This window comes from Pollachius pollachius (assembly GCF_949987615.1).
Source record: "Pollachius pollachius genome assembly, chromosome: 20".
Lineage (NCBI taxonomy): Eukaryota > Metazoa > Chordata > Actinopteri > Gadiformes > Gadidae > Pollachius > Pollachius pollachius.
Window position 1 is genome coordinate 13,213,808 of NC_136953.1, and position 26,219 is coordinate 13,240,026.

General features: G+C 52.7%; 1 protein-coding gene across 2 annotated transcripts; it reads right to left on the reverse strand.

Moving 5' to 3' along the window:
* Positions 1–25,592, reverse strand: neurl4 (neuralized E3 ubiquitin protein ligase 4). Of its 2 annotated transcripts, none has more exons than XM_079758485.1 (29): positions 25,419–25,592; positions 20,528–21,062; positions 20,370–20,435; positions 19,496–19,977; positions 18,832–18,943; positions 18,428–18,516; positions 18,159–18,231; positions 17,452–17,725; positions 16,189–16,370; positions 15,457–15,542; positions 14,692–14,854; positions 12,387–12,597; positions 11,242–11,318; positions 10,607–10,685; positions 9,599–9,774; positions 8,895–9,023; positions 8,361–8,506; positions 7,066–7,284; positions 6,509–6,607; positions 5,645–5,800; positions 4,918–5,136; positions 4,104–4,262; positions 3,301–3,480; positions 2,803–2,896; positions 2,589–2,696; positions 1,843–1,987; positions 1,312–1,424; positions 848–1,010; positions 1–206 (listed from the first exon to the last, which is right to left on the reverse strand). In XM_079758485.1, the coding sequence occupies exons 1-29, from the start codon at positions 25,581–25,583 to the stop codon at positions 2–4; spliced, it is 4,905 nt and encodes a 1,634-aa protein (XP_079614611.1). In that variant the 5' UTR covers positions 25,584–25,592; the 3' UTR covers position 1. The 2 variants fall into 2 exon arrangements, with proteins under 2 accessions (XP_079614611.1, XP_079614610.1); XM_079758484.1 differs by having other exon boundaries at positions 10,607–10,718.
* Positions 25,593–26,219: the final 627 nt, after the last annotated feature.

The window sequence follows — 26,219 nt, forward strand, 5'->3', positions numbered from 1 at the left end:
GTCACTCCACCCGGACCAGCAGTCCGTACAGGAGGGTCCCCCCTTGCTCCTTGGAGATCCACTCGATCTCCGTGTTGCTGAAGCGCGGGTCCAGGGGCTCGCTGGCCCCCAGCGCCTGGGGCCCCACCTTGTAGGAGCCGGGCCGCACGCACACCTGGAAGCCCACCTGGGCCTGATGGCACCGGTGGGAGCGGGGGTCCCGGAATCTAGAGAGGAGGAGGAGGAGGAGGAGGAGGAGGAGGAGGAGGAGGAGGAGGAGGAGGAGGAGATCTTGATGAGGGCAGGTTCATAAATGAGGTGGAACAGTTGTAGCATCAGGGCTGATGTAGCGTCAGGGCTGATGTAGCGTCAGGGCTGATGTAGCGTCAGGGCTGACGTAGCGTCAGGGCTGACGTAGCGTCAGGGCTGACGTAGCGCCAGGGCTGACGTAGCGCCAGGGCTGACGTAGCGCCAGGGCTGATGTAGCATCAGGGCTTATGGACTATCAGGGGGGATGTACGGCTCTGCGATTAATCGAAATTTGAATCCAGAACAGCTGGATACATATTTGTACGTTATTTTCGATTTGAGCATTGTGTTGTTGTTTTTTTCAGTCAGAATTTAAGTTCTCAGTTTCAAAGTGTGATTTTTTGGAGGGAATTGCTGAATAAATGCATCAGGTTTTCAAACTCAAAAAATCATCGTTTGAATCATAGCGATTTCATATTTACCAAAATAATCGTAACTAGGATTTTTTTCCAAAATCAAGCAGCTCTAGCCTGACGTAGCCTCAGGGCTGATGTAGCATCAGGGCTATCCGTTCTAAAGTGAGACTATGGCAGCGACGGCCGCAGACTGGGGGACTCACTGCACTTTGGGGGCGAAGGACTCCTGTCCGGAGTAGCGCATGGTGGGCGACAGCTGCACCCTGGGGAGCTCCTTGCCGGGGGGGCAGTTCTCCTCGGGCTCCGAGTAGCCGCCGTGGGGTTCCTCCGTCTTCACCGGAGACACCGAGAGCACGGACGACGTGCCTGCAGGGGGGAACAGCCACGCGGGGGTTTACCTCCGACGCCACAGGCGTTGCTCCACCACACCCAGGGTTAACAGCATGGACAGCGTTAGCTCCAGACGCTAATAGTTAGCATTGACAGTGTCGGCACATAACGCTGATGCTAATCCTAATTCTAAATGTATTCAATTAATGCTAATACTTAGCATTCGAAGTGTAAGCATCGCCACTCATTATTAGCATTGGCGTTGTAAGCTCCAAATTCTGATACTTCACATTGGCCGTGGTAGCATCAAATGCTACTTGTTAGCATTGGCGCCTACCAGGCAGCAGCTGGCTGTGGTCCAGGGTGCGTCTCAGGGCGCCCACGGTGGTGCCGTGGTAGGCGATGTGCCACTTCTTCAACGCATTGGACACCTCACAGTGGGCCTTGATCCTGCAGAGAGAGAGAGAGAGAGACAGAGACAGAGAGAGAGAGAGAGAGAGAGAGAGAGAGAGAGAGAGAGACAGAGAAAGAGAGTGAAAGAGATGAAGACAGGGAGACAGAGAGACACAGACACAGACACAGAGGGAGGGAGGGAGATGGAGAGAGAGACAGAGATAATATTGTTTAAAAAGCCATTAGACCCTTTTGCAGTAGACTTCACTTCTTCTTCTGCACTTCTTTAGATAAAAGTAGCAGACCGATAATTATGAGTTATCTGTAAAACACAAACTCTCAAACCACCCAACTCACTGACATCAAACCACAGGCTCAACAACAACAACAACAACAACAACAACAACAACAACAACTCCCAACCACTACCCAGCGTCCGCTCTGGTTTGGCTGAGGGGCGACCATGGGGTCTGACCTGAGGGCGAAGCGGCACCAGCCGAAGGGCAGGGCATAGTCGCGGGGGGGCTCCCCCCTCTTGTAGTAGGCCTCGTCGCCCCGCAGCTTGTGGCAGGACTCACAGTAGCACAGGTCCGACTTAGTGTCCTCGCTGAAGTAGCCGTCTGGTGGTCAGAAGGAGACGAAACAGGAGATTAAGAGGGTTTGGCTTTGAGGGTGGACGGAGATGGGGCGATCAGCATCCTTTATTTACCCAGGGAAAGGTCACCGAGAGCAGGCTCTCCTTTTCAGTGATGCCCTGATTACAACATACACAAATAAAAACTGAAACACAAATGCAAACAGATATGAACAGTGGGTCGAACCACCAGAACAACACTGCAACACGTAAAGTAAATAAATATATAACACAATACGTGGCATGAAGAGATGCCCTTTGAATGATCTCAATACTGCGGATGAAATGTTACAGCGGAAGGAGAACTAGCTGCAGTCAGATACCAAACTCTCAGTGGCACGCTCTAGAATGGTGTTTTGAATTCACAATGATCAATAATCTTGTACAATTCCATATGATTGCGGTGATAATACTTGATCCCATGTCGCCTTATGGAGGCACAGCGGGCAGGCCGTAATAAGACACACAACAACGTAAGACGCTGTCGTGTTAAGAGGAACGGAAGAGAGGCTACACTCGGTGCAGCCTCTCACACCTGCGTGCGGGCTAGCGGGCTAACAGGCTAGCGAGCTAACAGGCTAACGTACCGGGCAGCGTCAGGAGGTCCTTGAAGCGCGCGCAGAGTGCCTGGTACTCGCACGTCTTGTTGGGGTTCACCTCCGGAGGCGGGGTCCAACATACGCTCTCTTTGATACCTGGGACACACACACACACACACACACAGTCAAAAACAGGACAAGCCTCGTTGCGTTGAGCCGTTGTTTCTTCCCGGAGAGAGGCTAAACATGGCCGTCATCTCACCATCCACCATGTCGGCTTTCTCCATGTCGCCCTGGCAACGGGCCTCACTGCCCTCCCCGCTCGCGGCTGGCACGTTGTTGGTCACTATGGTGACCTGCCGCGACAACACCACCAGGCGTTAGAATACAGGCATGGGTACATCTAGTCAGCGCAGTTCATTGGTTATCTATTTAGGAACCAGCTAACCAGCGAGCCAGTTATCAGATTATCCATCAGTGAGTTTGGTGGCAGGCAGGCTGGCTTGACACCGATTGGACAGCCAGCCTCCCAATTAGCTGTGGTCAAGCAACCGACTAGCAATTAGCTTTCAGTTGCGCTTTACAATGCTCTCAATGCAAAATATTTATGTATTTGTACTTGCATGTATCTCTGGTGTAAGTAAGTAGAGATTTATTTCTAAAAGCACATTTATAACAGTTTGCACTGACCAACGTGCTGTACATAGTGCATTGGTGTGAGTGAGTGAGTGAGTGAGTGAGTGAGTGAGTGTGCACTGACCTGCTGACACTGGCCGTAGAGGTCTATGAGGGGGTAGCAGGGAGAGGGGATGTCCTGGGCGGCCACGCCCTGGTCCATGCCGTTGACGTAAAGGTGCAGGCCTCCGGCCGCGTCGACCAGGAGCCCCAGCACCGTGCCCTCCGGACACGTGTCCAGGTTGGGCCCGTAGTTCTCACAGATCTGAGGGGATGTCAACAGGTTGGTACTGTGTGGTTACGTGAGGGGGGGGGGGGGGTTGATGGCTTTACACCATCCACACTGTGGGGGTGGAGGTGTTGTGGGTCTGATGGGTGGAGGAGTGTGTGTGTGTGTGTGTGTGTGTGTGTGTGTGTGTGTGTGTGTGTGTGTGTGTGTGTGTGTGTGTGTGTGTGTGTGTGTGTGTGTGTGTGTGTGTGTGTGTGAGATGGGTGGAGGTATGTGCGTTTGAGTGTGTGAGTGTGTGAGTGAGTGAGTGAGTGAGTGTGTCAGTGATTGAGTGAGTGAGTGAGTGAGTGAGTGAGTGAGTGAGTGAGTGAGTGAGTGAGTGTGTCAGTGATTGAGTGAGTGAGTGAGTGAGTGAGTGAGTGAGTGAGTGAGTGAGTGAGTGAGTGAGTGAGTGAGTGTGTCAGTGATTGAGTGAGTGAGTGAGTGAGTGAGTGAGTGAGTGAGTGAGTGAGTGTGTGCGTTAGAGTGAGCCTTTGTGTCAGAGATGGGTGGAGGTAGCATGTGTGCTTTTGTGAAAGTTGGGAGGTGCGTGTGTGTGTGTGTGTGTGTGAGTGCGTGATCGTGTGTGTGCGAGCATGTGTGTGTGAGTGCGTGCGCACCTTGAGGGAGTTGTGGAAGACGGAGTCCCTCTGCAGCAGCCAGGCGGAGCGCTTCAGGCAGCACGCCGCCGAGGGGAAGTTGAGGCGGTCGGGGGCGTGGCCTATCACCCCTAGCGACAGGGAGGAGGTCCAGGTGGGGTTCAGCCGGTCTATCTGGAACTGGGGGGGACGCAGGAAGAATGAGGAGTCACACACACACTGCCTCCACCCATCACACACACTGCCTCCACCCATCACACACACACTGCCTCCACCCATCAGACAGACACAGACACACACACACACACACACACTGCCTCCACCCATCAGACAGACACAGACATACACACACACACACACTGCCTCCACCCATCAGACACACACACACACACACACACACACTGCCTCCACCCATCAGACAGACACAGACACACACACACACACTGCCTCCACCCATCAGACAGACACAGACACACACTACCTCCACCCATCAGACACACAGAGAGCCTCCACCCATTAGACAGACACAGACACACACACACTGCCTCCACCCATCAGACAGACACACACACACACACACACACACACACACTACCTCCACCCATCAGACAGACACAGACACACACACACTGCCTCCACCCATCAGACAGACACAGACACACACACACACACACACACTGCCTCCACCCATCACACACACACACTGCCTCCACCCATCAGACAGACACACTGCCTCCACCCATCACACACACACACACACACACACACACACACACACACACACACACACACAGACACAGACACTATCCCACCCGCCGCCACCACACCCCCCTACCTGGAAGAGCTGCTGGGGGCTGAGGGGCTGGGAGGTGACCAGCAGGCCCTGGTTGTAGCTGGAGACGCGCGCCGCCGTCTGGCCCTGATTGGACAGCTGGACGTTCTTGCCGTGGTTCTCCAGGAAGGACATGACGGTGGGCGGGGCCAGAGGGGGAGGAAGAGGAGGGGGAGGAGGAGGAAGGGGAGGAGGAGAACCGGCGCAGGTCTCGCCCTCCACCTGGACGTGGGAGAGAGGGAGAGGGAGAGAGGGGGGGGGTTCACCAACACTGATCTGATCACAAAGACGATGATTCTTGTCCCTCCGAGACTCTACCTACCCCTGCTCCCAAGTCTCACTCTGCCTCTCCCCTCCTCTCTACCTCCTCTCCCCTCCTCTCTACCTCCTCTCCCCTCCTCTCTACTCCTCTCTACCTCCTCTCCCCTCCTCTCTACCTCCTCTCCCCTCCTCTCTACCTCCTCTCCCCTCCTCTCTACCTCCTCTCCTCTCCCCTCCTCTCCCCTCCTCTCTACCTCCTCTCCCCTCCTCTCTACCTCCTCTCCCCTCCCGCCCCCCCCCCTCGTCCCCAGACCTCTCTCTCTCTACCCGTTAGCCATGTCTCTACTGCCCGCTGTCTCCCGTCTTCCTCCCCCTCCATGTCTCTCTACGTCTCCTTCTCCATCCTCTGTCCCCAGACCTCTCCCTCTCACCCTTCCCCCATGGCCCATCCACCGCCCCCCCCCCTTACCTCCAGCAGTGGGGTGCAGCCCTCCTCCGCCTCCTCGCTGTAGCTCTCGGAGGTCAGCGACGGGGCCTTGGTCCCCTCGGGGTCCTCCGTCAGCGAGGAGCTGACGATGGAGACCGCCGTGACGCGGCCGTACAGGTCCAGCACCGCGTACACGTTCTGCCAGGAGGACCGCATGTTTACAACGGTGTGTGTGTCGGGGTCGGTGTGTGTGTGTGTGTAGGGGTCAGTGTGTGTGTGTGTGTCGGGGTCAGTGTGTGTGTGTGTGTCGGGGTCGGTGTGTGTGTGTAGGGGTCAGTGTGTGTGTGTGTGTCGGGGTCAGTGTGTGTGTGTGTGTCGGGGTCAGTGTGTGTGTGTGTGTGTCGGGGTCAGTGTGTGTGCGTGTAGGGGTCAGTGTGTGTGTGTGTGTAGGGGTCAGTGTGTGTGTGTGTGTAGGGGTCAGTGTGTGTGTGTGTGTGTGTTGGGTCAGTGTGTGCTTGTGTGTGTGTGTGTGTCGGGGTCAGTGCGCGTGTGTGTGTCGGGGTCAGTGCGCGTGTGTGTGTGTGTGTGTGTGTGTCAGGGTCAGTGCGCGTGTGTGTGTCGGGGTCAGTGCGCGTGTGTGTGTGTGTGTGTGTGTGTCAGGGTCAGTGTGTGTGTGTGTGTAGGGGTCAGTGTGTGTGTGTGTGTGTCGGGTCAGTGTGTGTGTGTGTGTGTGTGTGTGTGTGTGTGTGTGTGTGTGTGTGTGTGTGTGTGTGTGTGTGTGTGTGTGTGTGTGTGTCGGGGTCAGTGCGCGTGTGTATGTCGGGGTCAGTGCGCGCGTGTGTGTGTGTGTGTGTGTGTGTGTGTCGGGGTCAGTGCGTGCGTGTGTGCGTGTGCGTGTGTGAGTACCTTGGCTACAGCCGTGGCCGCGGGGCCCATGTCCTCTCCGTCGATGAACACGTGCATGGTGTCGTCGCTGCATCGCTTCACGCCCACGCGGTTACCCACCTGCTCATCACCACGACGACGACAACAACAACACGTTACCCACCGTGCCCCGGCGGCCATTTACAAATACTACAAATCAGATTTTGAATTTTCTCAAATACATTTTTTTTTTTTTCATAATACCACTACCATGTCCTTGAACTCAACACTCCACCAAATGCTTTCTCCCTCCCTTCTTTCTCCCTCCCCCATCCATCTCTCCCCCCCCCCTTTCCCTCTCTTGCTCACCCCCCTCCCCCCCGCAACTACGAAAAAAGAATCTCACAAAAGAGGCACATGTTAGCGAAGCGTAGCGCGCGTTAGCACCTTGCGAAGCGTAGCGCGAATTAGCGCCTAGCCCCGATTGCTATGCGGGCGCCATCAGGACAGTGCGCGCCTGCGCGTGTGTGTGCGCGCCTGTGCGCGTGTGTGTGTGCGCGCCTGTGCGCGTGTGTGTGCGTGCAATGCGCCCTCCTCACCCGCAGGCGGTGCAGCGAGCAGCCGTAGTTCTGGCGCTGCAGCAGGCCGTTGCGCCGCACCTCGGCGCCGACCAGCAGCCAGGTGACGCGCGAGCGCAGCTGGGGCAGCGAGGCGGTGAGGCCGGCCAGCGGACAGGAGGGCAGCTCGGGGGGCGCCAGCGTGGTCAGGCCCACGTGGAGGGAGCCCCCCCACTGCTCGTCCACCTCGTCCACCTTCACCTGGAGGGGGGGGGGGTGGGGAGAGAAGGGCTTAGTTATTATTGTTATTATTATTATTATTATTATATCCTTTATTTAACCAGGTTTAGTCTATTGAGATTAAAATCTCTGGCCAAGATGGACAGTACTACACCAACATAAAACACAAGACGAAGTACAGGTTCAATACTTAGTGCAGTAGTAATAATACGTTTAGATCATTGACTAAAACATTCGCAATTCCCAATGGAGTCCGACATCAAGCTCTTTACGGCAGCTTTAAATTCACAGAGTAACTAGGTCTTGCAGCTGGAGCTACTTCTGCAGGTTATTCCAGGAAGATGGTGCAAAAGACTTAAAGGCCTTTTTTACCCTGCTCTGTCCGCGAGTTCATCGTCAAAGTTAAATCAATTCAATTAAATTCACATTTTATTTGTATAGCACTTAATCACCATTACAGTCTCAAAGGGCTTAACCGGTCGAATATTCATGACACGTTATCAACGCGACGGATCACGACAATGACGCAGCAGAGGACTAATGGCGATGAAAACCCTTTTTTATAGTGTGAGAAGCAGAACAAGGAGTTTATAAAACGACCCCGCTCTCCCTAAGGGGCGTGTAGTCCTGGATGGAAACTACTGTGTTACATGATTACGATGTCTGTGTAGATCGGAGATTAACCTAAAAACTATTAAAATCATTTTAACACAGGATCTTTTATAACAAATTAACCATTCAATTCTATTATTTTTCAGAAATCAAAATGAAGCAGCCAGTATCGCCATCGCTTAGTCCGTGGTCTGAGGACCAGCCATGCCTAAAGGCTCAGTTATGGTTCCACGGCGACGCGACGCAATGACCACGCAGATGCTTCGACGCGGCCGTGAACCTGTTCTGGTCCTGCGTCGGGTTTTAGTGAGCAGACCAATCACAGCCCTTGCTGCTGCGTCGCCTCGACGCAAGGTTACAATTTTTGGGGAGGCGCACGTCAGGCGACGTGGAGCCATAACTACGCCTTAAGAGCTATCCCCGGGTTGGGGAACGGGGATATAGGCGATCAATACCCCTCCATGTCGACCATCAATAATTCGTACCTCAAACATCTCGTCCGTCCGGAGCTCTTTGGCGCTGAACACGATTCCGTGGGCGTAACCGCCGACCCGTACCGCATGGCAACTGTCGCCTAGCAACACCACGTTCTTGCCGTGCTTGTTGTGGAGACGGTGGGCCACGCCCGCCACTGCAAAGACACACACACACACACACACACACACACACACAGACACAGACGAGAGAGAACAGACTTTGGTAAATAAGTTCTAAACTGGACCGTACTCTGTACTTGGGTTCGATTAAAGTCATAATAGTCTACATATTTTTTATAAAAAGATCCACCCTATTCTTACGACAGACCTGTCATGAGATTATTATTCAATGGTTAATGATTACAATTGTTCAAAACGACTATTGAAAACATTGGCCCAACTCTTTGGGACAGAAAACAGCCCCCGAGTTTTGTAAGGACACAAATCTGAAATTCATTGATTCTACTCTATTGAGATCTATGGAGATCTTCGGAGCCTGCGCTGCCCGCCCCTGGCCACTAGAGGGGGGCGGTGTGCGAGTACCTGGGGACTGGACGGGGAAGCTCTTCTCTGTGATGTTGCTGGTGCAGAGGCTGTTGTCCAGCGGCCCTGACGAGCTGGTGATGGACACCTGGACACACTGGCCGTACAGGTCGATGACGGCAAACACCTCTGGAAGGTGCCAGAGAGAGAGGGGGGGGGGGGGGGAGAGAGGGGGGGGGGGGGGGGGGGAGAGAGAGAGGGGGGGGGGGTTTAGAGAGTCAGTCGAGGACAACAACAGTAACAAGTCGTTTGAGGCGGGGTCAGAATAAACCCTGGTGTCATCGTCGGACCCACACAGGAGTTGCCATTATAAATAAAATAAAATTACATAAAATGTGAACTGATACAATATATATGAAAATGAAACGATATATATATAAACATATACAATAAGGAAAAAACAGATACAATATGAAGATATATAAAAATAAAAAGATATATACAAACGTATAAAATAAGGAAAAATATATATATATATTGTTAATATATACATTAAATGATATAAATAAATGACAATAAAATAAAAGATGAATTGATATAATATATAGATATACAAAAATAAAAAGATGTACATAAATGATGTTATACGCTTAAAGTAAAATAAAATAAAAAGCTGAACCCACATACAATGAAAAAAACATTCATAGCTACATAAAAATAATGATGAGAATGTGATTAATTCCCAGCGTGGGGGGGCTCCTCACCCTTGCCGGGGGGCAGGCCGGTGCAGGCCACGCCCTGGTCCACGCCGTTGATGTAGTAGTGGAGGTCGCCGCTGGCCGAGCGCATCATTCCGATGCGGGACCCCGTGGTCAGCGAGTCCAGGTCACAGCCGTAGTTGTTGCGCATGGTGTTGCCGTCCTGCATGATGGCCGTCCCGCTGAAGGGGTGGGGGACACAGAACGGCTGTAGTAGAGGTGGCGGCTCGCTGAAGGGGCACTACGACTGGAAGGTGATGTCGCACGATGGCGTCGGTAAGGAGATGACTGATTCATTTTAAACACTTCTCCCGTCTTCGAAAAGAAGTGAAGCTTTTCATCTCGCCTTGACCCGATGACCTTTTTCATAAAGGTTAAGGAGAGGTGGCACAAAGGTCAGGAGATTTGACTTTCTGAACTGGGGCCCTGGTCTTTGTACTGGGGCGGTGAGGATCTTACAGAAGCATCCCCTCCCAACACCTCTACCCACACCGACCGGTCTCCCATCCAGGGACGGACCGGGCCCGGCCCTGCTTAGCTTCCAGAGAAGCCAGGGTTACCGCGCAGGGAGCCGGCCACAGGTAGGCGGCTACCTGAGCTATAAACTACTGAGCCGTATTTTAAACTCATAAATGACATGTGCGAACTGCGCAATGCCAAAACAATGTTGAAAGTAAATGCCATTTTGTATTTTTGTTGTGATCCATAATTGGTTCACCGCCACCGATACGAGAGCCGTGCGGTCTTAAAGGAGAAACGCCTTGACCCCGCCTTTAATGAATACATCTTCCCGTTCATTCAGAGGCTGCAGAGCCGCCCACTCCTCTGTTAACTGCGCCTCAGTTCAGTCCCCCTAAGCGGATTACAGGTGTGTCACATCAACCCCTAACGAGCAGGAACCCCGTCGGCCAATCGGAGGGGAGTCATGCAGTAGCAGGTGTTGATCCTGTGGAGGGAGCCGTCTAACGCCCACCAGTGTACAGCACTGGGGCCTCAGCCTCCCAGGGGCCCTACCTGAGCATCCACGTGTCGTAGTCGATGTCCGTCATGGTGTTGGGGAACTCCAGCTCTTCTGGCCGGATGGCCGTCACGCCTAGAGACAGCGACACAGAGGAGGACGGCACCACTACCAGCATGTTTTAACATGATCGTAGAGAAGGGAGGACAGCACACACACCATACCCCCCCCCGACGGACCCGCCCGCTCACACAGTCAAACAATCCCCTCTTAGTGACTTTGCTTCAGAGGGAAGACGCCTCACTACTCGCAGTGCTACGAATGTCGCATTAGATACTATTGTGGAGTGTGTGTGGGAGGAAGTGTGGCCGCCACCTAGTTGGCGTGCAGCTTGGACAATGTTACAACAATTGCTACATATTCAGGTCAACTAAAATGTAAGCACAAATTAGTTCTCTTAAACCGCTAGTGTGACATCAACAATCATATGCACATTTAAAAAAAATAAATAATGAACACGCACATTATTTTGTACGTACACAATTAAATATATTTCTATATGCCTGTATTGCCTGGGTGTCAATTTGTGTTAGGTATGTACCAACATGCTTTTAGGTCGTTTTCAGTCTCTACGTTTCGCCGTGTTGTCAGCGTGCAGAGGGGCGGGGCCAGTTTTACTCAAACGACTCACCTGCCTCGATGGAGCCCGACCATCGGTCCACCATCCTCTGAATGATGATCTCAAACAGCTCCCCGTCCCGGAGGCACCTGGGGCCCGGGGGGGGGGAGATATAGGATGATAGCATTAGCTCTAATGCTAACTCACTCTGGAATTCCCATCTTTCTGAATCAGTGTACTCATTTAAAGGCGGGCCAAAAACATATTCCTTTGCCCCAGCGTTATGTTAAATTTAAAGCCCTTCCAAATTGGTGTGTTGACTTTTCACTTTTCATTTATGTGTTCCTGTTATCATTTTAACTTGAATGTATGCATCATTTTAATTCTATTGTCTCTTAATATCTATTTAAACCACCCTATGGTTGGTTGTGTTTTTCTATGTTTCTCCTAAAAGCGCAGTGAGTGCTAAACCACCACACTGCCTCACAGTGCTATTAAGGCTTCAGATTAAAGTTTCCAACATGGAGGCAAAACGATTTCTGAAAAAGATTTTTAAAAGAAGATGAGATAAAAAAAACGTGTTTTCATCTCATGTACACCCCTGGAATGAATGTGAGCGAGTGCCCTGATGTGGAGAACATCATAGTACTGGCTGGAGACAGATGGACATGAATTATTCAACACCCTTTGCTTGATTAGCGGGCAAACCAGCATGATATTCCCCACCCGTTTCCACCAAAACTCCCTCACTGGAACCCGCAATTACAAATCATTAGAAACCCTGCTGCAACCTTCTGCTCCTCAAACGGAAATCAGAAGAAAGTTGATTTATATCAATCAGTCAGTCCGCCAGCCAGCCTCTGACACAAGCGGCTTACAGTGTATTAAAGCTGACATATTCCACCACCAGGTGTGAGTGTGGTTAGCCGTTACAAGCCGTTTTCGGCCTCTTCTGACATCACAGGTGGGCGTGTCCGCCTCGATATGTGCTGGATAGCTCAGTCTACCAGCCTACCCAGTGGACTGTTGCAAACTGTGTCATCTACCCAGCACACATCTATGTGGACACGCCCACTGGTGAGGTTAGAAGAGGCAGCCCTGGTATAATATGTCACCTTTAAGGCTCAAACAAACACTTGTCCATCAATTAATCCACAACATCGACAACACCCCGAGGACCCCAAAACAGACTGAAGGCCCCGCCGCTCTCCGCCCACCTGCTGGAGATGACGATGGCGTCGTTGAACTCGCTGCGGCAGTTCTGCCGGAGCGCGGTGCGCCCGCCGTTGGTGATGACGGCGTTGGCGCCGTGCAGGTGGTGGAAGCGCAGGTCGTTGGCGGGGTTGGTGCCCCCCAGCGAGCAGGGGCTCCCGGGGGTCATGGCGGTGGGGCCCTCCAGGCAGTCCTCCGGGAGGGGGGGGAGGTCGGCTGGGGGGAGAGGACACAGCGGGGGGGAGGGGGTTAGGAAGGGGGGTGGAGGAATAGCGGGGAGGGCGGCGGTATAGGTAGCCCGATAACGGCGCGTTCGCACTGCGCACGTCCGTCGACGGATCTCATTGACTTTCCATGGGCCGCTCTCGAAATGCATTGTGGGTCCGTCCGTTCTGTCGGCTCCGTTGCCACCTTTTCAGGCAGCGACGGATCCGTCGGCCAATCAGATCGCGTGACCCATGCGTCAGACAGGCCTTGCGTCTTCCGTCGACGCACGTGTGCAGTGTGAACGCGTAAGGTACCGGGTTTGATCCCCACCTGTGTTCAAGGTGTTGCGGTTGAATTTGTTTCCCGAATGACTCAATAGGAGTAAATAAAGTTGTACGCTTGATCTCAACGCTTAAGGATTAACATTATGTAGGAGATCAAAGGAGGATCTATTTTGTTGGTTAGGGAATAACATTATTTAATAAGAAAACGCTGATAGTTTAACATTGCATGTATTACTATTTTGGAAAATGTGTTTAAAAGAAGTGCCATGTCATTTCTCCCTTTGACTCCCTGATGTAATGAGAAATGGAATAAAAGTGCACGTGTGATGCTTGTCTAAACACTGTCAACTGTGTACGTGGATGTGTGGGGTTGTGTATTCCCCGATTGCCTGGGCCTGTAAAGAGCCCTTTACAATCCCACATTTAACATCCTTGTAAAAACCAAAAGTGTGACCAACGCCTTCCCCATCCAATTGGGAAGGAGAAATACAGTTCAAAACAGCCCAAATATGAAGAAACACGACAGACAAACCCTGTTTTCTTTTGATCGCATGACGTGTACCGTGACGATGGGTGCTTTCGGGGAAACGTTAAATACAAAAACAGGACATGTCCGCTGGTGAAGAAATAAAGTTCAAAACAGCCCAAATATGAAGAAACACAACAGACAAACCCTGTTTTCTTTTGATCGCATGACGTGTACCGTGACGATGGGTGCTTTCGGGGAAACGTTAAATACAAAAACAGGACATGTCCGCTGGTCAACCTTGAAACACCGGCTACAAACGCTGGTCATAACAAACCTCCCCTGGTCGGGAGAGGTCAGGACGACCCGGTTAATAATTCATAAAGTTGGATTCCTCTGAAACCACAGTGAACGTGCGTGTGAAGGCCGACGGTTGAATAACATTCTCAGAGCAGAAGATAAGAGGGCCGTCAGACTCTCAGCCAATGGCATTGAGAGTTCGACCTGGCATTGAACTCTCAAACCCTGTGACTGTTACAGCGGATACAGACGAGTAACTGTAGCGTTTAGTATTTAGTGTTTGGTTTAGTATTCTTACTAAACTATCGGATCTGGGTTTCCTTTTCGCAACATTTGTTATTTTTCTGAGGTACTCAACATACCATATGGCCATGATGTCTTTTGTCACCTGCTCGTTAAAAATAAAAACACATGGTTATGTACATATGGTGAAGAGCCATTTACTGTCTGCGCCTGATGTTCATAATTCCTGGATATGTTGGTTGCCTGGCAACCATATGCGTCGAGTACCTAGGCTTAAAACAAGCTCGCTTTGTACAGAGGGTGTCATAAAAACATGAAGGGAGTTTAAAATTAAACAAGTGCGATATACCAAGATAACTTCTGTGCAACAGACGTCCGACCTGAACATTTGCAATAAAAGGGAAAATTCTAGCAAATCAAAATTGAGCGAATCAATCATTCGTTGAATATTCCCTTCTAGGCGTTTGTCGGTGTTGGCTCTCCCTACCCGTGCACTACGGTGTTGCGTGTCTCCTCGAATGGGATCGTCCATCATTTTATAACACTGTTAATGCAGGAGGGAGAGAGATTTTTCGTTTGCACCAGTTTCATTGAAACACCCCCCAGGGTAGACCTGGCCTCAATGAATACAGGTCAGTACTACCAGCGAAAATACACCTCGCCTAGGGCCCCCTAATGTTTCGAGCCGTGTCTGCTTTGTGTCAGAAAAATGTGTCCCAGATTTACTATCAGCCACTTACAACCCTCCTCCCCCTTGAACCCTCCCCTGTCCCTGCCCCCCCGAACCCTCCCGTGTCCCCCCTGCCTCACCCATGTCGTCCATGATGGTGGCCTGGGCGGCCTGGCCATACAGGTCCACCACGGCGTACACGCTGGGCGGGACGTTCCATGCCGCCGGGCCCTGGGCCACGCCGTTCACGAAGAAGTGCAGGCTCCCGTCCTCCTTGCGGACCACGCCCACTGTGTCCCCGGCCTGAGGGAGGGGTTAAGGCTTGGTTATGGGTCCACGTCGACGCAACCCAAGGGGGGTTTACGGACACCATTTGCGTCCTTGCGGGACCCTTCTTGCGTCCGCCGCAAGGGCTTTGATTGGTCCGCTCGCTCAAACCCGACGCAGAACCAAAGCAGGCTCGCGGTTTGGTTTGGGGACAGGAGCGAGGTGGTGTTTTTAGTAACTGCCTTTTACCGCATCTTGCGTCAATGTGAATAATACGGATTAAAGAATGGATGGGGATGGGAGGGGGGGGGGGGTAGGATCTGGATGAGGAGGAAGAGGAGGAGGCAGGTGAGGAAGAGGAGATGCTGGTTCGAGGGGGTCTGATCGGTCATGATGGCGTGGAAGGAGGGGGGAAGGAGGCAGGAAGGGGGGGGGTGGATCTGATCAAGCCTCAATTGTTATCATTCGTATATTTAAATGAATATGATTTGTGTTGTGCCCGCCTACAATTACGGCACAATGAAGCTTTGGCTTGAAGAGACGAAACTACATCTCAAGGTGACATGCACGTTCCTGGTTCTGAGGGGCGTGTTTAAGGCCGATGTGGTCGTTGGGGAGGGGCCTAAAGGGACACTCACTTTCAAGCGGTCCAGGTTGTGGCCGTACTCGTCCAGGATGGTGGTGCCGTTGTGCATGACGCCGTTCCCCGTCATCATCCACGTCCCTGGGGAACCAAAGCCACACCCACACAGAACCGTTAGACCACACCCACACAGAGAACCGTTAGACTACACCCACACATAGAACCGTTACACCACACCCACACAGAGAACCATTAGACCACACCCACACAGAACCGTTAGACCACAGCCACACAGAGAACTGTTAGACCACACCCACACAGAGAACCGTTAGACCACACCCACACAGAACCGTTAGACCACACCCACAGAGAACCGTTAGACCACACCCACAGAGAACCGTTAGACCACACCCACACAGAGAACCGTTAGACCACAACCACGCAGAACCGTTAGACCACACCCACACAGATCTGTTAGACCCCACTGACATAAGCACACCAATCTCAGGCGACTGAAAACGTATCTAGCGACTGGCGGCAAATCTGGTGACTTTAGTCTCTCTCTCTCTCTTCCTCCTCCTCCTCTTCCTCTTCCTCCTCCTCCTCCTCCCCCCCCCCCCCCCCCCCCCTCCCTCCTTCAACCTCGTCACGCTAACAAACTAATTCTAGTGACTTCTCAATGAACCAATAGCGACTTCTCCTGATATCTTTGGGCAACACTGAATGCCCCTCGGGCCGGGGGGGGGTTCAGCGACGGAGCAGCCCCCGGCCGTGGCCCCACCCTCACCCGAGCGCAGGTTGGTCATGGTGGAGGGCAGCTGCAGGTAGGCCGGGTTGTGCGTGGTCACGCCGATCTCGATGGAGCCCGCCCACTTGTCCACCATCTTGTCGATGCGCACCTGGAACACCTCGTTGGAGCACAGGGGCCGGGCGCTCAGCACCACGCCGTGGTTGAAGTCGTCCGTGGCGCTAAGGAGAGAGGGAGAGAGAGGCGTGAGGGGAGGAGCGGTCACACCGCGGGTACGTCGACGTTGAGCAGGCGCTTCTCTATCTATAAACAGCAATATATCTGCCGAGCGACCCCGCCTTCCTGGCATCGGCAGGGGGCAGGTTTAGGGGCTCCAGCAGAGCCGCTTCAGAGTCAGCCGCTACGCCGTCGTTGGACCACCACCGGTGACGCTCATCAACACTAACCATGCTTCTGCTATCTTTATGGACCAGGGCACGGTAATATGAATAGACTAGTGAAGATGAGCCTGCTACCAGGGCCCTATAAGCCCGCAACCCGGGCCCCATATGCCTGCTACCCGAGCCCCCATATGCCTGCTACCCGAGCCCCCATATGCCTGCTACCCGAGCCCCCATATGCCTGCTACCCGGGCCCCCATAAACCTGCAACCTGGGCCCCTATAAGCCTGCAACCTGGACCCCATACGCCTGCTAGCCGGGCCCCATAAGTCTGCTAGCCGGGCCCCATACGCCTGCTAGCCGGGCCCCCATACGCCTGCTACATGGGCCCTAGGCCGTTAAGCCAGCTAAGCATCTGCTAAATGCCCTAAATGTTAATGAAAATGTAAATGTACACGGGCCCTGGGACGTTGACGCAGCAGAGCCATCGTTAATGTTACGAGCGGCCCCTGCGTCTGCCCCACCTAGGCCCCTCTGTGGGACGGGCCTATTAGCATGCTTTATGAACCGCGCCCGTATTTGCTAGAGCAGCTGCTTTAACAGTCACTTAGAGCATTTAAGGAGACGCTCACTGGCAGCAAAGCATTTAACGGCAGTGGATGAAATTCACTCATTTAAAAATAATAAAGAAAGAAAATAATAGACGATAATAATAGAATAATAGAGCAGAAAATGGTAGACTTGAAATGAGCGAGTAGGGAAACGGGGAGGAGGGGGGGTGGGGGAGAGAGAGGGGGAGAGGGGGAGGAGGAGGGGGGGAGAGAAAGGGGGGGGGAGGAGAGAAAGGGGGGGGAGAGAGAGGGGGAGGTGGCGGGGAGAGGGTGAGAGGGGAGGTAGGGAGAGTAGGGGGGGAGGGACTCACTGAGGTCGCAGGGCGGTCCGGCCGTCGCTGATGATGGCCGCCTTCTGCCCGCAGTTGGCGTGGAAGAGCAGGCGATCGGGGCCCTCGGGGTCGGGGGTCAGGGAGAGGGCGGGGCGCGGCCGGCCCGCGTCCGGGGACAGCGCCCGCATGACGGCGTTGTTGCGCCGCAGCCGGTCGCTGTGGTTGTGGTTGTGCACGATGGTGACCTTCACCGCCATGCCGTAGAGGTCGACCACGCCGTAGACCACGCTGGGCGTCTGCGCCGCCGCCACGCCTGGGGGGAGGGGGGGGCAATAAGGTGGGTCAGGGCAACGACACCTCGAGAACAACAACGAGGTCACTGACCTGTTCGCCGCCCAAACCAAAGCTGATTGGCTTCAATTAGTACCAAGTGAGTGACATCACCGGACACTCGCCGCTGATTGGCTTCAGCGAGTGCTAGAACTAATCACGGGCCGTTCAGAAACCCGTTTGCGATCGAGCGTCGGGCGGACTTCAAAGCAGACTGAATGAGTTTAGGGGTGAGCTAAACCATGGGTTTACACGTGAAAAGAGAAAACACATCCAAGACTTATGGAGACAAAACAGTGTTCCTGTGCGTCCTTACAAAGGCTCCTCCCTCCCAGCATGTGAGCTACGGTCTCCCCTGCAGCTCACAGTGGACTTTGCGCTAGAATGTGCTCGCCATCTGCCGCCTTCTCTCTCACCTTGGTCGATGCCGTTGATATAGAAGTGGAGGGCACCGCTTGCCTTCCGCATCAGCCCTATATGGTCTCCCTCCTGGGGGGGGGGGGGGGGGGGGGGGAGAGGGAGAGAGGGCAAGAGAAAGAGCGACCGAGGGTGACCGGAAGAGGGCGAGGGAGAGAGACAGCGTTAATGTTATTAAACGTCATAAGAAATACGAACATTCGGCTCCAAAATTGATCTTCGAAGGTTGTAGAGTGCCGGGGTCAAAGGTCATGACACACTGACTGACCTGTAGTTCATCCAGGCTGAATTCACAGTATTCCCTGCGAGTCCCTTTCCCATTGGTCAGAATTCCGCAGCCGCTCATCATGATTGTACCTGGGAAGAAAATACAGTAAATATCTTCTTTGAACCTCACTAACACACAAACAAACATACACACTTTGATGTTCTTTACTGTACACTCCCCTCACTGAGGAAGGTATGACCATGCAAGACACACCTGGGACATGAGTACATGCGTGTGTGTGCGTGCATGTGTGTGCGTGCATGTGGGCGCGCGCACATGTGCGCGCATGTTTGTGCAGGTGTGCGTGTGTCTGCGCGTGTGCGTATATGTGTTCGCAAACGTATATGTGGGTGCGATTTGCGAGCGTGTGTGACGCACGTGCACAACAAAGTGCGACCCTTTACCTGACCGCAGGTTGGTCATGGTGGCGGGGTAGTTCAGGTGGTTCGGGTTGTGGGTCGTCACTCCGATCTCTATGGAGCCGGACCACTTGTCCACCAGCTTATCGATGCGGATCTACAGCGCCGGAGGAAAAGACAAGATCAGCATCACATGGAAAGGAATCGGCGCAATTATTCATCCGCCAAAGAGTCTGCGATCTGAATATCGAATCAAGGTCATCAGGGCCCTCCGGCTGCTTCCGCTCCCTCCGTGTGGAGACCGGAGCATCCTCCACACGTCTGAGGAGGAGGAGACGCAGCCTGCTCTGTCCCTGAACCTACCCTGGAATAGACCGGCCACGGCACCACCCACAAACTTACTACAGCCCAGTGAGACGGTTTTACACTAGTATTCACTATTCAGGCAAATGCATGATTCAAATATTGAAACCAATTTTAAATATGTATGCATTCAAAAAGGTGCCATATTGTACCACGAGGTGTTGAGTGTGACGCCCACTTGTGATGTCAGAAGAGGCAAATTTTCAAAACGGCTTTTTACGGCTAATCACACTCACACCCGGTGGTGGAATATGTCACCTTTAATTAATACTTAAAATCTAGTGTAGACATTCATCTGCGTTTGTTAAAAAATAGGGCACGCATCGAGGCGCGCGATTGGCCGCACCTCGAACATCTCGTTGTGCCTCAGCGGCCGGTTGGTCATGACCACGCCGTTGTTGAACTCGTCGAGCGGCCGCCGCCGCTCCGCCGTCTTGTTGTTGTTGCTCAGCTTGATGAGCGTGCCGCACTTCTCGTGGAAGAGCAGCGCGTCGTTGGTCGTCATGGCGCCCGCCGCCGCCGCCGCCGGCACCGGCAGAGCCCCGCCCCCGCTACCGGCGGGGCTGTTGTTGGAGCTCCCGCCGGCTCCTCCCCCTCCGCCCGTGGACCCTCCCCCTTCGATGCTACTAGCTCCGCCCCCTCCGCCACTGCTGCTGCCACGGTCGCTTCTGGAGGAGGCGGAGTCTGACCCGGGCGCCCCTCCTACGACTCCGCCCCCGTTACTCCCCCCTCCCCCTCCCCCGTCGACCCCCCCACCCTCGTCCTCCGAGCGGTAGAGAGACACGATGGCGTTGTTGAACACGTCAAACAGCTGGTGCTCCGTGAGGACTGGGGGCGAACGAGAGAGGCAGAGAGGGACAGGGAGAGAGAGAGAGAGAGAGAGGGACAGGGAAAGAGAGAGAGGGACAGGGAGAGGGAGAGAGAGAGAGAGAGAGAGAGAGAGAGAGAGAGAGAGAGAGAGAGAGAGAGAGAGAGAGAGAGAGAGAGAGAGAGAGAGAGAGAGAGAGAGAGAGAGAGAGAGAGAGAGAGAGAGAGAGGCAGGGAGGGACAGGGAGAGAGAGAGTGAGGGGGAGAGAGAGAAGGGGAGGGAGGGACAGGGAGAGAGAGACAGAGAGAGAGACAAAGAGAGAGAGAGACAGAGGGAGAGAGAGAGAGAGAGAGAATAATCAATGCCGATAATCAATAGTGGTCATGTCGGGCTCTGTGGTGGACTCACTTACCCGTGTCTGTGTCGAGGTTGTGGGGGAACTTGTCTGGTCTGCTGTGGCTGCAGGCTAACTCAGGGCCTGGGGGGGGGCGGAGGGTAAACAGCCAATCAGCCGCAAGCAAAAACAAAACCACGGAGACAGAGCGAACGGCAATCAAAACAACAACCTACCTTCCACGCCGTTCAGCGCCGCGCTCGCCACTCCGTTCGCCGCCGTTAATCCGCCGTCCTGCCGGCAGCCGCGCACCAGCAGCTCCTCCTCTTCGTCGTCGTCGTCCTCCTCCTCCTCCTCCTCCTCCTCATCTTCCACCTCCTCCACGTCCACGTCCTCCACCTCCTCCTCCTCCACCTCCACGTCGGGGGGCTGGCAGCCCACCACCGTCACCTGGGTGCACTTGCCGTAGAGGTCCACCACCGCCCAGAGGCGGGGCGGCAGGCCGCTGGCGGCGGCGCCGCAGTCCTGCCCGTTGACCCAGAGGTGCAGCTCGCCGCGGGCGCTGCGCTGGATGCCCACGCGGTCGCCCTCCGCCAGCTGGTCCAGGTCCCGGCCGTACTCCTCCAGCACCGAGCGGCCGTCCCGCAGCACCGAGCAGCCCGACACGATCCAGGAGCCGCCCTTCAGGCCCGTGGCGCTGCTGGGGAAGTCCAGCGCCGCCGGGTCCAGCGCCGTCACGCCGATCTCGATGGAGCCGCTCCACGAGTTCACCTGGAGGCAGGGAGGGGTTAAGGGGTGAGCCTGTGGCGTCGGCTTTGGACCTGGTTATAGGAACATGGGAGGAGCTTGAGGTTAGCCTGTGGCGTCGGCTTTGGACCTGGTTATAGGAACATGGGAGGAGCTTGAGGTTAGCCTGTGGCGTCGGCTTTGGACCTGGTTATAGGAACATCATAGAAGCGCTAGCTTAGCCTGGGCTTGGCTTGGGCCTGGTTATAGGAACAAGGGAGTAGCTTAAGCTTAGCCTGGGCTTGGCTTAGGCATGGTTATAGGAACAATGGAGGAGCTTAAGCTTAGCCTGGGCTTGGCTTAGGCATGGTTATAGGAACAAGGGAGGAGCTTAAGCTTAGCCTGGGCTTGGCTTTGGACTTGGTCATTGGTAGCTTGACAAAATCTTTGGCTTTTACAGTTAACCTAAATTCAGTATGAACTGGCTATAGTAACATGACAAGTGCTTTAGCTTGCGAAGAAGAATATTGTGTATTTGTCATTGCCCAAGTACTAAACACAAAATGACATCTCTGCATTCAACCCTTCACCAGCAGCACTGGGAGCAGTGGGAGCACTGGGAGGCCACAAAGGGCAGCGCCCGGTGAGCAGCCCCAGGTCTACTGCCCGGGTCAAGGGCACCGGCAGGATTTATTTAGGCGTGGGAGGAAACGGGAGCACCGGGCGGAAACCCCCGTGAACACAGAGAGAACATACTGAAACCCACGTGAACACAGGGAGGACATAGAGAGAAGGCCCCCTCCCTCGGGGTTTGACCCAAGCACCTCCAGGCTGTGGGTCAACACCAGTGAACACAGGGAGGACATAGAGAGAAGGCCCCCTCCCTCGGGGTTTGACCCAAGCACCTCCAGGCTGTGGGTCAACACCAGTGAACACAGGGAGGACATAGAGAGAAGGCCCCCTCCCTCGGGGTTTGACCCAAGCACCTCCAGGCTGTGGGTCAACACCAGTGAACACAGGGAGGACATAGAGAGAAGGCCCCCTCCCTCGGGGTTTGACCCAAAGACCTCCTGGCTGTGGGTCAACACCAGCGCCAACCACCCTATGAGGTCACCCTAGTCTAACTTTGGGCCTCTAGATCATAGGAACATGAAGTCTTGTGACTAAGAGGAAGGGGGCACTCAAAGGTCAATAGGTCACTGGGTCAGGTTCAAGAAGCAGACATCTTGAAATATTCATGACTTTTTTTTCTTTTTCTGTCTGCCCCCAAAGTAACAGAATAAATAATTCAAGTGACATGAATACAGTTCAATACCGGTTCAACAAAATCCACTGTTAAAAAAACGACTATTACCAAGTACCAACCATTATTTATTGAAAAATGATTAGTCATATTTGTCGAAATTATCTTTACATCCTGGCAGTAATCAATACATCTAAATCCAGTATATGTGACTGCCTGCAATAAGCCTTTCGACCCATATTAAATGATTGACCTGTCTGTCCATCTACCTGAACGCAACCTGTCTGTGCACTCATGCGCATGACTGGTGTCTTCCACAAGACTAGACAGACCTATTCCTAAACTAGCGGTCTAGTCGTGTGTGAGGGAGGGGTTTAAGGGGGATGCCTGAAGTTGGGGGGGGGGATTTGTTTCAGTTGGATACTTTCTAAAATTTGCTTACTGTGGATGGTTTCTCCAAATTGCCTGCCATTGCTTTAATGTAAGCATTCAAGCGTTTCATTTACAGAATAAAATGTGTTATTCACATCAGAGTACCATGAGTCAACCCAATTTTTAACTAAATAATATGTATAACATAATTAAATAAAACTGCTAGCGAGGGATGGCTGCAGCTTCACACATTCAGTTTGTCTGAGGTCAATTATTATTTTTATTAAAAACATGCTAAGATAATTTTAATATGAGGACAAACAAAAACTCAAGTGTAGCCATTTCTCAAAGAAAAAAAAAACAGGTAGGATGGCTTCAATTCATAGCCACCAAAAATAAGCCCCGCAGCTTTATAGATCGGGTGGTTATGAAGAGTGACATCATGTCTTTGTGTGACCTTGGAAGACGACATGATGCGCACTCGGCTGGGAGGTGTTCCATTTCCCCACAGTTACGCCACCAAATTAAAAAAGTGCTCCATGAGTGAGCGTTCGAACGACACATGAAACAAGCTATTTTTAATTCAGATTTTCAAACGCCTCTCCAGGACTCACAACAGCGGTCGAAAGCTGAAACTATTGCATACTTTCTCCCTGTTCCATATATGGCTCAGCCACATCGACATACCCCTTGCCATTGTGTTTCACTATTGTTAAGAGAAGCTGTCACTCAACCAAAGAAACATCCCACATTTCCAAGCAGACAATTCCTAGAGCCAGTGTCATGCAGCAACACACGGCCCCCCCCGCCCCCCTCCCCCGGCCACTGGATCTGGGGTCTAGCACAATTTTTGGTGGCCAAATCGATCATGTGCGTTTAACAGTTACTGCATTTCGACGCCCGCTGGCTTGCTCTCCAAAGGCCCTTGGTTAGCCTCTCTGCACTATTCGAGGCACTGCGCGTTAACACAGACCGTGTGAATGTGGGTTACCGGACTGGGAAACAGTACACTGCTCATTCACGCACTCAACACAGGGACCAGAGAGCTGGGCGTCTACAGTCTACCTTTTAGGTGGATCTCACACATGCAGGCCAGTCAGTGCTCCATCAATGCTAAAAGCACAGAGAGAGACAAACATTAGGCCGCCTAATGGTTTGATTTTAAAAGCATCACATCAGCCACCTGATGGGCAAGCCTGCAGTCTCAGTTGCGTTTCCATGTGGTCTGAAGGAAAGCATTGTTACAACCGGAGAATCTCGCTTACCAGTGGATAATTAAACATAGTCAAATCTAGACCTAGGCAGCATTTGAACATTGGAATCAAACTGTCCTTGAAGGAATGCATTTGGAAAGCGATAGCTACACGTGAATGTACATCGACTGGATTAGTAGACTATCCCCGGCCATACTACAGCAATCAACAGTGAGCTAAGCGAAAACAAAAACATACTTGATATGGAAACACAAACCAGGGGTGTATTTTTTGGTTCTTCTTCTTCCTCTAGTCCTCAATAGAATAAACAAAAAGGAGCAAGGTTGCCAAGTTGCTTGCTCTGTACTGGAAAGATGTTGACTTGGGGGCGAGTAATGAATGGCATGACACATGCGCGTGCGTGGGCGCACACACACACACACACACACACACATTATAATAAGCTTCTTAAAAGGTTCTTCCTATCACATGCAGCATCATAACAAGCATGTAATGTATATGCCAGAAATAATCCATAGGAACCTTTTATCTCGTTCAACTGCCTTTGTCTGGATGACAACAGAGGCTGGCGATTGAGGGTCTTTGGGCATAGCACTTCATTTTGATGTCTGGCAATTTGGGAGGCATTGGACCGGATGTGGGTAGGTCAAAGTAAATCTATGACCCATTCACCCAGCAGCCGGCCGGCACATCATAATGTGTTGTTGACAAACCCAGCACGCTGGCAGTCCTTTCCGAATAAACAGACTTCAAGTGGAACCAGGATACTAGTCGACAGACCCCAAAACGTACCCTGCTCTTCTACATTATCAGTGGTATCTGCTCAGCCGAAGCACAATCTAAACAAAGCAGACGCCGATGATGTTTACACGGATGCAGTGTTGAACCGGCGGTGTGTTCTTCATTTCTCATACAGAGATGACTGCGATCTGGACGCAAAGTTGACACTGTGAGTGTCCTCTCACTATTTCTCAGTGTACTAGTCTGCACGCCCGGGAACAGCAACAACCATGTAAGCCTGGCTTGTGTACTATCGACATTGGCTTATCAGGAACCAATAGCCTAAACAGCGGCAGTCCGTCAGATTACGTGGTCGTGTTAACAGGCTTTTAGGACAGATAAACAGCAGTGCGCTCCTCAAAGCGCCCTAGAGACATGGCAGCCAACCGGAAAGCAGATATTACGGGGCTCGGTACTACTGGTGGCTAGTATTAGCCAGCTAGCACCTTTAGCTTCCAGTCCAGGTCAGATTGATCCTACCGGCTACAGGGACTGCCTTGAGCTAGCCTCGTAATCAAGTGGGATACACAAGTGGTCCTGTGCACATCCCAACCACACTGCCCACAACACACACTCTACCAGGGTTTATAATCCTGCATCGCCCAGTTAACCATGACAACACTGACTTGACAGCTTCTTAGATTGCTGTCAAGTGGCCCACCGCCCCGACCAACAATAGCCGAAGCCCCACTGCGGACGATAGGAGCCAGCCCCGCACGGACCCCGTCCTCCGCGCGTCCCCCCGCAGCTAATCACCGCTGGAGACCACAGGGCAGGGCCTCCTGTGTTTACCTTCTTGTCGATACGGACGGTGAAGACATCCCGGTCCTTCAGCGGCTCCCTGCTCAGAACCAGCCCGTGGTTAAATTCCTGAACGGGTTGGTTGCGCTGAGCGGTTCGGTTGGAGTTGGACAGGCCTATCAGCTTTCCGCTGCGCGGATGCAGCTCGGCCGCCATCTTCACTGGGCGGCGAGTTTCACGACACTTCACTTTGCGACAGCGGGGTAATTGGCAACCTCTCCTGCGTCCCGACACCCTAAACCGCGCCCATTCTCAGGATGGGACCCGCGGCACGGCGTCAAACGGGGCGATATTATTTATTTAGATCTATGTTTTGGTTTTATTTTATTTTATTTTATTTGTATGGCAACACGTAGGTGGTGGTGACGCAACACTGTTAGTTTGCTCTGCCTTTTATGTCAACGTTAAGGGCAATGCAAGTATTGCTGTCGTCATTCGTCCACTAGAGGGTGCTGTATTTCCAAAGCAAGCGTTCAATAAACAAAACTGCCGTCGTCATTCATTTGATATTCACATGATCTTTTGAGCACTAGGGGAGCCAGTTTGAAGAAAACAAATTCTCCAGCGATGCCTTATTTGAATTGGGATCAACTGTACCCACATCATCTCTCATCATCCCGCCCTGGGCCCCTGGCATGAGTTGTTAGACCAACAAAGTGAAGTTGCAATAATTCCCATGGAGGACGAGACACTGCTGTTTTGTTTTATTGCCAAATTTAGCCCAAACAACATTCGTGACGAGATGATAAAAGATACATGAGACAATAGTAGTACCAAAAAAACTACAAAATT

What these genes read in the sequence shown, in the direction of transcription:
- neurl4 (XM_079758484.1), bottom strand. Translation starts at nt 25,583, where the DNA reads ATGGCGGCCGAGCTGCATCCGCGCAGCGGAAAGCTGATAGGCCTGTCC. An exon ending in TCAGCCTGGATGAACTACAG is followed by an intron (nt 18,232 to 18,427) that starts GTCAGTCAGTGT and finishes CCCCCCCCCCAG; the next exon opens with GAGGGAGACCATATAGGGCT. An exon ending in TCTACGGCCAGTGTCAGCAG is followed by an intron (nt 2,897 to 3,300) that starts GTCAGTGCACAC and finishes TTGTCGCGGCAG; the next exon opens with GTCACCATAGTGACCAACAA.